General features: G+C 51.2%; 2 protein-coding genes across 2 annotated transcripts in view; one reads left to right on the plus strand and one right to left on the minus strand.

Annotated features, from left to right (window-relative positions):
• Window positions 1-1045: 1045 nt before the first annotated feature.
• Window positions 1046-6458, plus strand: HPD (4-hydroxyphenylpyruvate dioxygenase). Its single transcript, XM_042034774.1, has 14 exons — window positions 1046-1128; window positions 1335-1361; window positions 2082-2144; window positions 2826-2930; window positions 3077-3119; window positions 3211-3293; window positions 3423-3512; window positions 3600-3703; window positions 3867-3944; window positions 4109-4271; window positions 4604-4675; window positions 5385-5507; window positions 5644-5760; window positions 5846-6458. The coding sequence occupies exons 1-14, from the start codon at window positions 1126-1128 to the stop codon at window positions 5954-5956; spliced, it is 1182 nt and encodes a 393-aa protein (XP_041890708.1). The 5' UTR covers window positions 1046-1125; the 3' UTR covers window positions 5957-6458.
• A 1251-nt stretch (window positions 6459-7709) lies between these two features.
• The window catches only part of SETD1B (SET domain containing 1B, histone lysine methyltransferase), a 47741-nt gene continuing 39879 nt past the window's right edge, over window positions 7710-15571 (minus strand). Inside the window, exons 14-18 of the mRNA XM_042034773.1 lie at window positions 14225-14391; window positions 13877-14008; window positions 13657-13776; window positions 13175-13312; window positions 7710-12470 (exon numbers count right to left, since the gene is read on the minus strand). Coding sequence (XP_041890707.1) covers window positions 12297-12470; window positions 13175-13312; window positions 13657-13776; window positions 13877-14008; window positions 14225-14391 — 731 coding nt within the window. The 3' untranslated portion in view covers window positions 7710-12296. The remainder of the gene's footprint in view (window positions 12471-13174; window positions 13313-13656; window positions 13777-13876; window positions 14009-14224; window positions 14392-15571) is intronic.

Consider the following 15571-nt stretch of genomic DNA (forward strand, 5'->3'; position numbering starts at 1 on the left):
GGGCGGGCCCAGCGCCGGGGGCCGGGGCCGGCGGGGGCCGTGCCGGGGGTGACAGCGGGGCGGCAGCGGTGGCAATAACGGGGTGGCACAGCCGCGTCAGTGCCTCTGCGGCACACCGCTGTGGCGCTGGCATGGGGTGGCACAGCAATGTCACCGTCACTGGGTCACACTGCTGTGGTGGTGCCGTGGGGTGCCTGTGATGGTGACATGTGGTGGCACAGCAGTGTCACCGTCGGTGAGTTACACAGCTTTGATGGTGACATGTAGTGGCACAGCGGTGTCACCATCACCGGGTGACACAGCTGTGGTGGTATGATGTTACGACCCTCTCCCTGCTGCTGACCCCTCTCCAGTCTGTGCCTTAGCCGGGTGGTGCACGGCATCCATGTCCCATGGATTGTGGCAGCAGGGGAAAGCCTCACCACTAGACCCTGACCCCTGTCCTCCGTGCCACTGGCACCCCCCCAAGCCCCCTGTGCTCATCCTCCCTGGCCCCGCTGGTGGCTCCGACTTCCCACCACTCCCGCTCAGGTGGAGTCTGTGCGCTGGTGTCTTCCCCGGCAGGGCCACCTCCTGCCCCCTCCTCCTGCTGCTCCCACATTTTGGGGTCCCTGCAGCACTGGGCTCACCGGGGCTGAAGGTGGCACCGCGTGGCCCCGTGCACCACGCACCCAGCTGGACTCTGCAGGCTGTCCTGGCTCAGCACTGCCCAGGATGACACGTCCCCAGGGAGGGGTGAACGTCCCCAGGGGCAGCGGGCGGGCCGGGGGATGCGCTACCCCAATTGCGTCACTCCTCTGTGACCCCGGCACAGACGGGGCAGGGGTTTGCTTGGGGGGTCAGCAGGGTCCCAACCCACGGCAGAGCCTCACACTCACCCCCCGCACACTCACCCTCACCACCCTCCACGTTTCACCCCGCAGTGCCACTGCCGGGGCTGCAAACGGCCCCAGTGACAGCCACCCACCACCCCCAGTCTGGGCAGTGCCCAGCCCAAACCAAACACATGCCTGGGTTGGTGGGGGGAGAAGGTGGGGCCGAGGAGGAGCCTCCTGGTCCCGCCGTTATATTAAAAGCCCCGTTCTCTTGCTCTCTTTGCTGCTGTCACATCGCCAAGTCACAAAAATGGTAAGGGGCACCAGATGAGAATTAATTGAAATGTCGGGGGCTCCATGGCCTTGGGAGGTTTAAGCTGTGCTTGAATTTGGATTTTCCAGTGACTGTGCTGGAAGTGGCACAGCAGAGCTGCTCCTCACAGCCTGACCTTTGGATTCAGCTCCCTGGGGGCTGCCGTAGCTGCCCGACCCGCTAATGTCTCTCTTTTTCTCTTTCAGACGTCTTACACAGACAAGGGAGAAAAGGTAAGAGCCGAGTCGTGTCCCTGTCCTGCCCCTCTGCCTGGTGTGAAATATCGGTCCTGTTAGTGCAGATAATATCCATTCCTTGATTACCTGTTGAAATCAGAAGTAAAACTAATTTACATGCTGTAAATTAGTATTAAGAATTGAAATTTCTGTTTTGGGAGGAGAGTGACAAACAGGAGATGATGGGTATTTCCCAGTCAAACCAATCCTTAAGTAGAATCCTCATTCCATGCAACATTTATTTCCAAATGCTGCCTCTTTTTGCCACCTTTTTCACCTTTAAAGTGTTTCCAGTGCTGGGTGCCCTGTGCCAGGCTGGGCAGTGGTGGGGAACAGAGCGAAGGGGGATCTGTCCTGGCCCTGGTGGTTGTGTAAGAGCTTTTGTGGGAGAATTAATCTTTAACACTGTGAGGTTTGTGGGTGGGCAGCCCACTAGGACAGCCACTTATGGGGAGCACTGGGAGAACTGGAAGTGTGGCTGTGGCCCCAGGCAAGCTGAGGCTTTGTACCTTCCAACCTGCAGTGCAGGATCCTGTGGATTTGACTGTAAAGCACTTTGGAAAATCACCATTCGGGGGCTGTTCCACACAGTTAATTCAGATGCATTTGGAGGAAATGCATTTTCAGGGTCATGGCTGCTGCTTCCCCCTGCTCCGGAGCTGAGCTGAAGGAAAGGCAGCAGCAGCAGCTTTCAGCCCTGTTTTCCTTTCCTTTTAGCCCCAACGAGGCCGCTTCATCCATTTCCACTCCATCACCTTCTGGGTCGGCAATGCCAAGCAGGTGAGAGGCTGCGGGCGCCGGGCACGTGTGCCAGGACACAGCCGTGCCAGGGGACACCTCCCACGCCGGGACAGGCCGGGCGCTCTGGGCATTGGCTGCCGGGGGGGTGGTGGTTCATCCCAGCAGCCCCTCGGGCGGGGATGTGCCGATGTCCCAAAGCCCGGCCCTGGCCTGGCGCCGATGGCCTTGGTGGCCCTTGCGCAAGGCGAGGGGCGACTGCCGGGGGCGTGCGCAGGGACATGGCTCATGTGAACCAGCACACGTGGCCGGGCCCAGCCGTGGCCACCAGCCCGCAGAGCTGCACGGCCTCGTGGCAGCTGCTCTCCATCCCTGGGCGAGTTAAAAACCGCTCTGCTTCACACCCGAGCTGCTTTTCACCCAGCCTTGCAGAACAGAGGACAGGCAGAAATGTTTCCTGCTCGATGGCGGCCCTTGCAGAAAGTTCTGGAGGGTGCACTTCCCACTCAATTTGGGCTTTTTCCTCAATCTGGGCCCTTTCTTGCCTCTGCTTTCCCCCCCTGGGCTGCTGGAGGAGGCAGAGAAGCTGCTGCCCGTGCCCACGCACACATACAGACACACACAGGGCAAGTGTGACTTGTACCTGCCATGGTGGCTGTTCTCCACGGGCTGTGGGCCACCAGCACCACAGCTTCAACCAGAGGGACTCTTTCCTGCCCATAGGCTGCATCCTACTACTGCAACAAGCTGGGGTTTGAGGAGCTGGCATACCGGGGGCTGGAGACTGGCAGCAGGGAGGTGGTGTCACACGTCATCAAGCAGGACAAGGTAAGGGAGCCCCTGGCAGAGGTGCCACTGCCAGGGCAGGGAGAGATGAGGTGGTGTCAGACACCTGGGGGCTGCCAAACCCTGTTTGAACCATGAAAACCTTCGCCTGTGCTTCCATCCTCACTGCTCCTCCTCTTCCTCGGCAGATTGTGTTTGTTTTCTCGTCTGCTCTGAACCCAGGCAATGAGGGTAGGTCTCCTTGGGGGGGATGGAGTGGAAAACGGCCGTGGCAGAGCAAAGCAGTTCTGCTCATGCCTGTGGCTGTTCCTGCTCTGGGCAGAGATGGGGGAGCACCTGGTGAAGCATGGTGATGGGGTGAAGGACGTCGCCTTCGAAGTGGAGGACTGTGACTTCATCGTGCAGGTGGGCAGCCCCTCCACCCCCTCCCACACAGCCCCCCAAAACGGTGAGGGGAGGCAGGGAGGGCCTGGGGATGTCTCCCCCTGGCCCAGGGGAGCTGTGGCAGGACAGGATCTCTCTCCTTCCACCCAGAAAGCCAAGGAGCGTGGGGCTGTGGTGGTGAAGGAGCCGTGGGTGGAGCAAGACAAATTTGGGAAGGTGAAGTTTGCAGTGATCCAGACGGTGAGTGGCAGGGCAGGGTGGGGTCCATGGAGCAGGGAGGCCCCCACATAAACGAAGCCACAACACAACCACTTTTCCCCCTTGCAGTACGGTGACACCACCCACACCTTGATAGAAAAGCTCAACTACAAGGGCCTGTTCCTCCCGGGGTACCAACCGCCCCTCTTCAAGGACCCCCTGCTGCCCAAGTTGTGAGTACTTTCCAGAGGGTCCTGCCTGGCTCTTTGCCATCGTGTCCTGGTGGGATATCCCACCAAGGAGCTGGACAGGTCCCCACTGCCTTACCCTGGAGCCCCCCCAAACTGTGGGGTGCCCTTGAGCCTGGCTGAGACCCTCCTTGGTTTCCTCCCACAGACCGAGCACCAAGCTCAGCTTTGTTGATCACGTTGTGGGGAACCAGCCCGACCTCCAGATGGTCCCAGTGGCGGACTGGTAAGAGTGGGGAGAGCTGGTGGGAGGTGGGATGGAGCAGCAGCACAGCTCTGCTGGTCTCACCACTTCTGACGAGGGTGGCTAGGGCTAATGGAGCCAGAGCAGAGCTCCGTTAGTGCAGGGAGGAAGCGAGAGGTTGATTGTGCCCTTTGTGGCCTGGGCAGGTACCAGAAGAACCTGTTCTTCCACCGCTTCTGGTCAGTGGATGACAAGCAGCTGCACACCGAGTTCAGTGCCCTGCGCTCCATCGTGGTCACCAACTACGAGGAGACCATCAAGATGCCCATCAATGAGCCAGCACCTGGCAAGAAGAAATCCCAGATTCAGGTGAGTGGACACTGGTGGTTGAGACATCCGGCTGCCTCCACTTCCAGGGTGGCCTTGATGAAGGAAAAGGGACCAAGGGTCAGTGATTTGGAGCCGGAGCAGACCTGCTGTGCTAAAGTGGCTGCTAGAAAGCAATCCTGGCTCTGCTTGGGTCTGACAAACCCTGGGGAAGCCACTGCGCAGAGCCGGTTTACCCCTGATCTCATCAAGACTGTCTCTGTCATTCCATGGTGCCCCTGGCCTGATCTTGCCTGCATATTTTTAAGCCCACACCCATCCCTTTGAACTTGTAGCTGCACTGTCATTACCATGGTGACATCTTTTCCCTGTAGGAATATATAGATTACTACGGAGGGGCCGGAGTCCAGCACATCGCACTGAACACCCCCGACATCATCTCAGCAGTGAGTGCAGCCCTGGGACCCCCTGCCCTGGGATCCCCCTACCCTGAGAGCTCCCTGGCATGGGAGCCCCCTGCCCCAGCCCGTCCTGCCCCGACTCTGGGCATGGTGCTTGTCACAGACTGTGGTGGACCATGACCCCATCAGGGTACAAGGACACAGAGTGAACAGGCTTTGTGCTGTGGTTGTTTTACAACCAGGATTAACTGCCCAGGGAGTCACTGCAAAGGGACCTTCCTGCACATGTGAGCTGCCTGTCCCTCCAACTTAAAGCAATTGGGGTCTGCAGGGCCCTTGGTGGCACCTTTGTCCTTGCAGGGTGCCTGGTGGGGACTCAGGCAGCCCAGGCTGCAGAGCTGAGCCCCACAGCCCATCACCCACCTTCAACTGGGGCAGGGGCAGGTCTGGGTTGAGCCCAGCTATTGCGGAGCACCTGGGTCTGGGCTCCTCTCCAGACCAAAGGGCCTCCAGAAGTATCAGTAGGTCAGAGCCGGACAAATCCTCCTTGCACAGCTCTCTGCAGTGCCTGGGGAGGGCATCTTGGGCCTGCCCATTCCTGGTGCCAAAGAGAAATGATGAGCCAGGTTCCCATGCTTGACATTAGCCAATGCCACGGGAAAGCATCTGTGCCCCAACACTGCCCATCCCAGGAAATGCTCCTGGCACAAACCACTCCCAAACTGAGCCAAGCTGGGTCTCCCCTGCCTTGCAGATCACCAACCTGAAGCAGCGGGGCATGCAGTTCATGGATGTGCCCTCCACCTACTACCAAGTGCTGCGGGAGAGGCTCAAAACGGCCAAAATCAAAGTGAAGGAGAACATTGACAAGCTGGCGGTGAGTCAGGGAGGGAAAAGGCCTGCCCAGGGCTGGACCAGCTCCCCAGAGTGCTTTGCAGGGATGTGAGTGACACAGAGAGCCCCACTCACTCCACTGTGGGTCTTCAAAGTGTCACCTCATTTCTTTTCTCCAGGAACTGAAAATCCTGGTGGATTTCGATGAAAAAGGCTACTTGCTCCAGATCTTCACCAAACCAGTTCAAGACAGACCCACGGTCTTTTTGGAGGTGATCCAGAGGCACAATCACCAGGTTGGTTTGAGGATCTCCCACTGATCCTGGCCGTGAGCCCTCAGGGCCACCAAGCCCCTGGTCTGTAATGTTGCTGTCTCCACAGGGCTTTGGTGCCGGGAACTTCAAGTCTCTGTTTGAAGCCATAGAAATGGATCAGGATGCCAGAGGAAACCTGACTGTCCTGGAGCCCAACGGGGAGACCAAGCTCATGTAGAGGATGGCAGGAAGTGCCACCCTCACCCCTAAGGAGCTGATTCCAAATAAACTGGGAAACACCCGATGTTTTGGTAAATAGCCCAGACTTGAGTGCCACAAACCCAGGGAAGCCACTGCCAAGTTGGACAATGTCAAAGGACCCAACACCTCTCCCAACCCAGCCCCGGCGCTGCCCTTCCTGGGAGATGGGGTGTGGGAAATAGCAAACACACTCTCAGAAAGCAGCTTAGTCTGATCCAAATCACGGAATTCTTAACAAAGGGCAGATTTAAGGCATGGGCCAAAGACATGCAGCTACAGAGGAAGACAGAAGAAACAACTGGGAATGCTCAAATTTAGTCTATCCAAAGTTTTAATTTTAGCTACACAGGAAACTGCGAAAGCACAGAGGCGTTTGCCTCTCTGCGCATCTCCTTTTCTAAGATTTTGGTTTAATTGCTTTTAGACTCAATCTTGAATTTCAATTTGCTGAGAATAAACACAGTTTTAGGGAATGAGAATTAATCGTATTTATGTATTTCAGCCTTCCCAAGGCAACAGAGTCTTGCTCTAATACCTGTAAATTCCTGCATTAATGATGGGTTGGGGCTTCTCCCATGTTTCAAGCAGTAATTGCTGGCATTGGCAGCGATTCCTTGGCTCAGATCCTGGCTGCATGTGCAAAGTCTCCTCTGGGTGTTGCTCTGGTGTTGTCACTGTCCTTTGCACGGGGAGTTCCTCCCCAACACAATAAATCCCTTTTCTGACATAGCCTGAGTGCCTGGGGAGTCCCTGTGTTCCCCAAGGCTACAAATCCAGCAGACCCCATGTACAACCCTCAGCCCACAGCTGCTGAAGGACACCCTGGGGTCCCCACTGTTGCACAGCCACCCTCCAAAGCCCCCATGTTCCCAGTTTCCCAGCGTGGGAGCTCTCAGACTCTGAGCAGCCCAAGCCCCTGCCGAGCCCTCGGCTCAGGACGAGCTCCTTGGACACGAGTCCTTCCCCCAGCCCCCTCCCAGCCCCTCCAGGCTGAGCCCCCGAGGCGTGGCTGCCCTGCAGCCCTGTCCTGTGCTCACCTGTGGAATCCAGGAGCTGAGCTGGGAAGTCACCTACAGCCTCTGTCCTGTCTCTGCCACCTCCTCCTCCATCAGCCATTCCACTGGTCCCTGCTCCAGGTATTTCTTTTTAAATAAAAGCTCAGAGAGGCCACTGTGACCCCCCCACACTGGGGAGGGGTACATGGGCCAAACCTCAGCGGCCTCCCCAGCTGCCCCCTTCTCTGGATCCCAGGGAGCAGAACTAATCCAGATTTCATAGAATCACAGAATATCCTGAGCTGAAAGGGACCCACAAGGATCATCCAAGTCCAACTCCTGACAATTTGAATAAAATGATTTTAAAAAGAAGGAAACCAAAGAGCCTCTGGCCCCAGCAGCCTCACAGCATCACTGACACCTTGCCTGGTGGTTAAGGGCTTTTGCCTGTCAGGAGGGCTCTGCTTCAGCTCTGCAGCGTTGTCAAGATTTTTAATACTGAGACATTTCTTAAAGTTTATAGACTTGAATCACTCACATATTTCTTTCGTGCAATATAATGTTGCTTAAATTCATTTCCTGCTCACCAGAGTTAATATTTTCAGTAAACTTTGCTGAAAACCAGTTCTTCCCACTGTTCTTGTTCTGGATCTGCCTCCTTGAGCTCTCACAGTTCCCAGCACAGGTCTAAGAGCAAAAAGCTGCCCTGGTAATATATTAAGCACAACATAATTTTTCTGTAAGAAAAGTCAGTATATTTATGGTTTGCTTTATAAAAGTTACTATAATACAATGGTACATAGTATTCAATTCACAAAAATATGAACAAATATATACAGCATGACACATCCACAACAAAAACACTTTCTTCAAAACAAGATACATACTGGTGACAGATTCTATATGCACAAAACATCCCTAAATTTATAAATTTGCTTAACGAAAGAAAAAGCAGAAATCCTAAATCTTCAAAGAAGAGTTGTTGTTTTTTTTAAAGGAACTTAGAAAAAAAATTTTTTTAATTTATTGCAAATCATTTGACCTGCCTACTTTTAAAGGAGGCCCTTGATTTCCACACTGGGAATTAAAACAACCAGAAAACTGCAAGAATTGGGAGCTGGGTGTTCTTCCACTTTGCTTCAAAACTGCCCCATTGATTTAGAGTGTCCTTCTTGATGTGTTTCTTTGCACTTGGACAAATCCTACAGTGGCAATTAAGGAGGAAACTCATAAAAAACAAATATTAAACTGAAAAAATCCAGTTGCAAATTCGCTTAAATACATTTTAGGGTGTCTATTAGACTGTACACATTTCCTCGCTTGAAATAAATAGATTTTGCACATTAGGTTTCAGACTGAGGGAGGGGGGAAAAGAAGAAGCCTTGACTTGGCAATTTTTTGTCTTCAGTTTCTTAATGCTTCTAATTTCATCTATTTATTTGACAAAAAACCCCCGTATTTATACAGAATTTACATTATACAAAGCTTGACACAAGCTGTAAATGCCACCAGCTCCTTTGCTATACTCAGTCCTTCTTCCTCCCCATCTCGACATGATTTAGAGCTGGAATCTGTTTTAAAAGAACTCCAAATTACAATAGTCACTTTTAATAAACTATTTACATGCTCTTGAAGTACAAAGAAATCAGCAAAAAATTTCAACATGTTTCTACAAGAAACAGTGTTTGAAGAGAAGATTCTTGAGTTCACCTATGTACAGAAGATGCATTTTTTTTTATACTTCAAAATCCTTTTTTTCCTTAAATTTTTATTTTGTACAGAAATGCACTGAAATGATCCCTGAAAAAGGTCACAGAAACCGGAACTGAAACTACTGTGTAATTTGCTGGAGTTTAAAAATGATGGTTGCTTTTTTCTTCCTTGTAGAAATAAGCTGCTCTATACAATATAAATAACTGCAAGATGAGCCCCATCCCCTCCCAGACCCCCGAGAGTCACGGACCAGCCTGGGACTGCAGAGAGGTGAGAACCCCATGGATCCCGTGGATGCCAGCAGGGAGGCACCTGCAGCCTGAACTCACACCAGCTGCTAACTGAAGGCTTAAATTCTATTTCCATAATTTTGCTCTGCTCTCTTGGGTCATTCCTCCCAGCGAGATGGAATTTTGCAGGGAGCACAATGTCTCTCTCTTTTCTTGTCTTAGGCTCGAGCTGAAGTGACAATAAATTTGGGGATGGGCTTTTCACTGCACAAAAGCACTGCAGTCCCTGTAAGCAGCACAGGCTGGTGAGGTTCCTCTTTATCCCTGTCACTGTATCCATGGGGTGCTGGGGAGCCTGTGCTGAATGTGAACCACACAGCTCCTGCCCTCCTCTCATCCCACCCCTTGCCAAGTACACGGCAAAGGATTAGAGGCATCCCCAAACCTCATCTGTGGCTGCAGAGCTCCCCTGGCCCAACGAGACCCCGCTGGCTGGCAGGGACAGAGCGCCCATGGAAATCACTGCATCAGACTTGGGAGTCCTCACCCTAAAGTGATTTATTTGGGGGTCAGGCAGCTTCCCAGTCCAAGGCAAAATATCTCCCAGTTAGGACTCTGCAAGCCAAGATTTACGGAGAAAAAAAGAGAAGCCTCAGGTCTGGCTTTGAGACCGGACTAACATGATTTTTCAGAAGTGCTGTGGCTTCAACAGCTCTGTTTCTTCCTGGGGAACTTCTGGGAGCTCAGCTCTTCTAAAAACTCACATTATTTGTCTGGGATCCTGAAAGGGGATGTATTACAGGCAGTTTTAGAAGTACCCAAGTGATTTAGGTGCTCATGGTCTTCGGCACCCAAATCCCTTTGGTGCTCCTAAAAACACACAGTGAATGTGACAGTGACCTTCCTCCCCACCTTCCTCACCAAGGATTAAGGCAAACTGCAGGGGCTAATCCCATCCAGAGCACACAGATATGCTGGGAAACACAGAACTGCCAGCAGGTTCTCAGGGCTGGGCCATTTGGGGTGTCCTCACCCCCACAAATCCACCATTAACACACTGGTTTGATGGAGCAGAGAGGGAGAAGGCCAAGGACAGGGGCTTCAGTTCTGACACACAGGAAACTTCCGTGCATTTCCAAAGCTTTGAAAGTCAAAGGCCAAGCTGCAGAGGTGCCAACTGGAGCATCAACACATTGAACCTCATTCAAAAAAATAACAACTAAACTGAGCAGCTGGTTTAACTCCCAAATGCCACCACTGCAGTTCCAACCAACATTCAGTGACAGAAACTTGTGCTTCTCACAATTTTAGGTTCTGGGTCACCAACACCCAGTTGCTGGAGAGATTTATGGAGAAAGGGGGGAAAACAACAAAACTGAACTGAAACAAAAGCAGAGATGGACCATGGACTGTCCAATCTCAGAGACAATTTGCTCGCCCTCAGACAGAAACACAGGTGGTATTAAGGCAGCTTGTAGCAGTCTGTGTATTCCTGCTCTATCAGACCTTTTGTCTGAAAAAGAAATTCAGAGGCAGAGGTCTAACCTACATTACAAGCTCCACGCTGCAGTGCAGGCCTGGCAACTCCATGGAAGAGCTGAAAAAACTTCCAGGAACCTCCTCTGCAAGGTTGTCACCTCTGCTCGGGGAGGTTTGGAAAGGCTACAAGAACACAGCTGCGCAATTTGTTCTGTGGGGAGAAGGTGTTTAGTTATGCAGATAATCTTCCCATTTCATAATGACATTGCAACTTCCCCTTACAAGCCAATTAAAAAGGGTTTAGTACAACTAATCTCTACTTTTAAAGCAGGAGAAATTAAATGCAAATTGAAAAACTGATCCTGTCTATACCTGAATGGTCGCATAACATTTCCAGATCTCATCCAAAGAGCTGGTTTTTTGGTGTTTTGTCCCATTTTTAAATGGAACCTCTTGAAAAACTGCAACCTTCACCTCAGCATATCTACAAGGACAAAATACATTGAGAAATCATTTTAAAACATGCCTTCCAAATTTAGAGAAGCATTCATTCCCATGCTATAGATGGGGGGGGACAGGATTGCTCTCAGGGACACTTTTACCATGATTTTCTGGAGGGATGGGACCACCCCAGGCCAAGTTACTGAGTAACAGAGGGAGGAGAGCGGGGCACAGCTTGCTCCTATCACAGGAGGCATCTCCCACATCCAAGGACAGAGCAAATACTCCACGTAAAACACTGGAAGGGCAGGGAGATGCAGATGAAAGTGAGAAAAAATGAATACAAGTCACACATCAGCCTGCTTCCCATCCACAGGAAGAAAATCCTGCTACAATGTGGGCCGTAGTCTTTGCTTGCAAGCAGGGCAGGATTTCTACAGCGTAAACAAGGGCTGAGCTGTCCTCTTAATCTCAGCCTCCTCTGCAAGCAAGACAAGCCCATCTCCAAGGAATGGGCATCCCCAAAGGCCACACGATGCTACAGCTGCACAGCTGACTCCACTTCTTCCTAGTGACTGCAGTATCCAAGGGTTTCTCACAGGCAGGTGCAGAGGTTTTGATCCCCCATGGACCAGCATGGCATAGAAAACGAGAGAGGAGCCCAAGGAGGGGAGCTGAGGTCTGGCTGACCTGACTCTGCCCCAGGGGTCTGGCTGAGGGGACTTGTTCAGGCTCATCCCTAATGAAAAGGCAGGACAGTTCAGCTCTAGTCTCACTGTGGACACATCTCCACACACACACACACACACCCCTAAGCACACGCACACACTCATTCACACACCCTCAAGCCTCTGGCTTGCTCTGTAACATCAACCTTACATTTATTTACAGCTTACTCTGAGAAATCTGTGCAATTTCAGCCAATCAAGCTCCCAACAAACCCTATTATGGCATTTTCAGTCTCTGCTTCACATTTAAACGTTGAATGTCTTTTTCAGCCAACGAAACTGATGAGAAAAAGGTAGCAGCATTTATGAAAAGATGAAGGTTTATAACAACAACTAAAAAAAAAGGTACCATTATCCCATTACGGAGCATTACTGTAGGGACTGAACAGAGAAGCTAGTGTTTGGATAGACCATGCCACAAAAGGTAGCCACCTTTTTGTGTGCGTGTTGGATCTGAAAAGGAAAGAGCACCTGAAACATGAACAGTCCTCGTAAGCGTGTGCGCTTTTTGCTTTCACTCGTGATCCTGGCAGAAGTGCGAAACTTGCTTGGTTTTCTTCTCTTTTTCCTTTTTTTTTTTTTTTTTGTAAGTATTTTTTTGCTTTTAAATTTTTTTCTTCCTTTTTTCTGTTGTTTTTTTTTTTTCCTCTTTTTTTGGCAAAGTGCAACCACACCTGGTTACCACAGTTTTGACATGGCCGAAGGTGCAAGTGTGACGAGAAACCTTGAGTTCAGTTCAGGGTTCCCCTGCAGTTCTCAGAGCCACAGAGACACGGGATTTTTACATCCTCAATTGGAAACTTGTAGTCGTAGGTAATTTCCTCGTTCACATTGATGTGCTGCTTGGAGTAGATGACGATCTTCTTCTGAGACTCCACCGTGATCACTTTAGCATAACAATTTGGCTGCAAGAGTGACAGAACAGGTGATGATGGTTCTGAGGGCCATGGCTTCCCAGCCTCCACACAATCATTCCAAGATAAAATAAAATGGGGCCATCCTTTCCCGAGACAGCCCCAGCCATGCTTCCAGAGCCTGGACCCAGGGCAATCCTAGGGAGGGAGGCATAAAGCCAGAAAACAGAGCAGCCCTCCTTGTGCTGCTCCAAAATATCCACATTCTGGTCATTTGTGGCACAAAAGAGCCTGGATGATGCTCCACCAAATTTGTCACAGGTTAAGAGCAGCTCAGTGCTTAATATTTTGGCCAGGCAGGCAAGTCTGAGTGTAGACTGCAGCACAGAGCAGAGGGGGAAAACAGCAGGGAATATTTTCCCATGTGGGCACTAGAAGCTGTTCCCACAGCTGATATTTGGTATGTTTTGAGGAAATATTTGTTAGATTTGCTTGCTCAGTGTCCATCAGGGTCCCCCAAGACAGTCAGGAGGGCTTTTGAGCGCACTCAGTCTCCCTGCATGTTTCATTTCTCAGGTCTCTCCAACCTCTTTACACTACTTTAGACCCTGCTCTGATCTGCTGTGATTCATTAACATTTAATCACAACCCTGCGACCCCCTGCCACTTCTGAGCACCCCAGTCAAGGCTGGCAGGGACTCCCCGGGTTTATCAGCATGTCAGGGAACAGTGACAGGCGAGGACACGGTACTCACATTGCAGCTGTGATTGATAAACCTGGCGAAGTTCCCGCATTTGGTGGCATCGATGATGGTGTCGTGGTCAACTCTGAACATGTAACTGCTGCCGATGCCTTCATCCTCGTATCGCTTCTCACGCATGTCAGCAATGACCTGCAGGAACCCCCAGGCAGGCTCAGGCCACGCTGAGCAACTGACCTGTGAGCAGCCACCTACACAAGGCTCCCCTGAGCTCTCGTGCACCAGGCACTGGGGCTTTATACAACCCCCATCATCCCAAGAGAACACAGTTCAGGATGGGCCTCTTAAGGAGGATTCTCCGGAGTGCTCAGTTTCCATGGGTTGTTGAAAATCCCACCCCTGTACCTCCAAGCCGTATGTCAACCTCTGCCCAGCCCACAGAGCTGATGCCTCCAACCCAGGACTCCAACCCTTGCTGTTATACTCAAGGACTTCTTCCAGGGCTGGTATTTGCTCAGATTTCACACACAGCTTACCTGCCTGATGTTCTGACCCACGTATTCGATCACCATCTCATCAGCTGCAATGGGCTCCATAGCAAAAAGGCCCCAGTCGTGAATGTGACTCTTGCAGAATTTTAGCTTTTTCTTCCGGAACTGCGTGAAGAAAACACCCCAAAACCCCAGCCCTGAATTAGCCACAGCACAGAAAGGGAAAGGATGTCTGTGGGTCCAAAATTTGCAGGGGGTGATCTACCTTGAGCTGGTTGAACTTGAGCAGGTCACTGTCACAGCTACCAGTGAAGGAGGAGAGGAGCCTGCGTTGCTCTGATCGCCTCTCGGAACCAGCCCGGGTGGAAGCATGAGGTTGGGCAGGGATGCTCATACCCTGAGAGGACAAATGGGTGATTCAAAGCTGACCCAACACCCTGCAGGCTCCCTGTGAGCAGCCCCTCATGCTACAACACATCACCACAGAACACCTGACATCAAACATTAACACTTCCCACACAGCCCCAGCACGACAGGAAGCACCTACTGTGTGTGACAGAGCGTAAAACCAAATCCCATTCACACCTGGCACTCGTGGAGCACGATTCCTCACCTGTGTGTCAGCTGGAGGCTCCTCTGCAAAAGCTCGGCTATTGTTGAGGTATTTGAGTTTGTCCTTCTTATCAATTTTGTAATAGCCTTCGCTCCGTGCACAGCCCGTCACGTGCTCCCGCATCCCGTCATCCCGCTTCTTCTTCTTGGGGGTAGAAAAGCTGGTAGGTGTCAAGAAGTTAAGGAGAAACACAGCCAGAGGTGGATATCAGACTAAACTTGCTACAGTTGCACAAAGCTAACACCAGGAGCATGGAAAATTAGGAAGGTTTTGTGGGGTTGCAAAAATAACACTGCGACTGAGATGTCCTCAGCCCAAAGGCCTTGGAGAGATGCTGCTCTCACCAGCCTTGGGAAATCAGCTCCTTCAGACACACATTACAAACCTTCAGGTTTGAAGGCACCTTCAGGGCTTTGGTTCCTGGAAGGACAGTGGAGCTGCACTACTGCCAGCTCACCCCACAGACACAGCCATGAAGGCTACAACTGAGACTGACCCAAAAATGCTCCCTGTGAGGCAAAACATATCTTCAACACCAGAAAATTGAAGCAGAGGGACCATAAAAACCAAGAGGTGACTGCCTCAAAACCGGAGTGCTGAGGGTTTGCTGCAAAGCAGGTGAGCCTGCGGGTACTTTCACACTTGTCATGCAGTATGGCACAGGATGAACTCAAGGTGATTTTTAAGTGGCTTAAAAAGTGAGTGTAATTTTGCTGTTACAATACAATCCTTATCATCAGGGAAACAGATTTATTTTCACTATGGGTTGTTAGTTATCACCGACTGTTTTAGGTGGTTTGGGCTTTTTTGGTTTTGCTTTCCTGTCTTGCAGGAAGCAAGGGATGAAGATATCTGAACTTCACACAATCTCTAGTATATATCTAGACAAACACACAAGGTGGTGTGTTTGTCTTCTTCAACACATAAACCTGTATATCCTTCCTAAAAACACTACAGGAGAGTTCTGAGGTTTTAAGAACAGTCTTTTAGGCTCTGCTCTGGAGATCACTGCTGATGGCTGCACACACACAGAGCCCTGATGTGCCACCTAGAAACCACTGATTTTATCAGTATTTCAAACTCAAAGCAAGTTAAAGCTGCGAGAACCACTAACCCATCATTTTGGGCACAGATGGTGAGATTATTTTTACAGCAAGTTTTAGCTCCAAGTGAAAGCTCTGTACGTGCAGACTAGAAATTCCACAGGCAAACTGGAAAAAAAGTCTGGTTACATGCAGACAGAAGCTTCTCAAACTAGGAAGGAAACCTCCCCAGAAGAGGTGCCTACAGACTGTCCCTGCAGTCCCAGACTGAACGTGCAGCAAGAACAGCCACTTCTGCAGTATT

The sequence above is a fragment of the Corvus kubaryi genome, unplaced genomic scaffold (assembly GCF_017639235.1).
Source record: "Corvus kubaryi isolate FWS band 111438036 unplaced genomic scaffold, C.kubaryi_AGA036_p1.0 37382, whole genome shotgun sequence".
Classification (NCBI taxonomy): domain Eukaryota; kingdom Metazoa; phylum Chordata; class Aves; order Passeriformes; family Corvidae; genus Corvus; species Corvus kubaryi.

Coding starts and splice junctions, on each gene's coding strand:
- HPD (XM_042034774.1), top strand. Junction 2,145..2,825: donor GGGTCGGCAATGCCAAGCAG/GTGAGAGGCTGC, acceptor TCCTGCCCATAG/GCTGCATCCTACTACTGCAA. Junction 5,761..5,845: donor TCCAGAGGCACAATCACCAG/GTTGGTTTGAGG, acceptor CTGTCTCCACAG/GGCTTTGGTGCCGGGAACTT.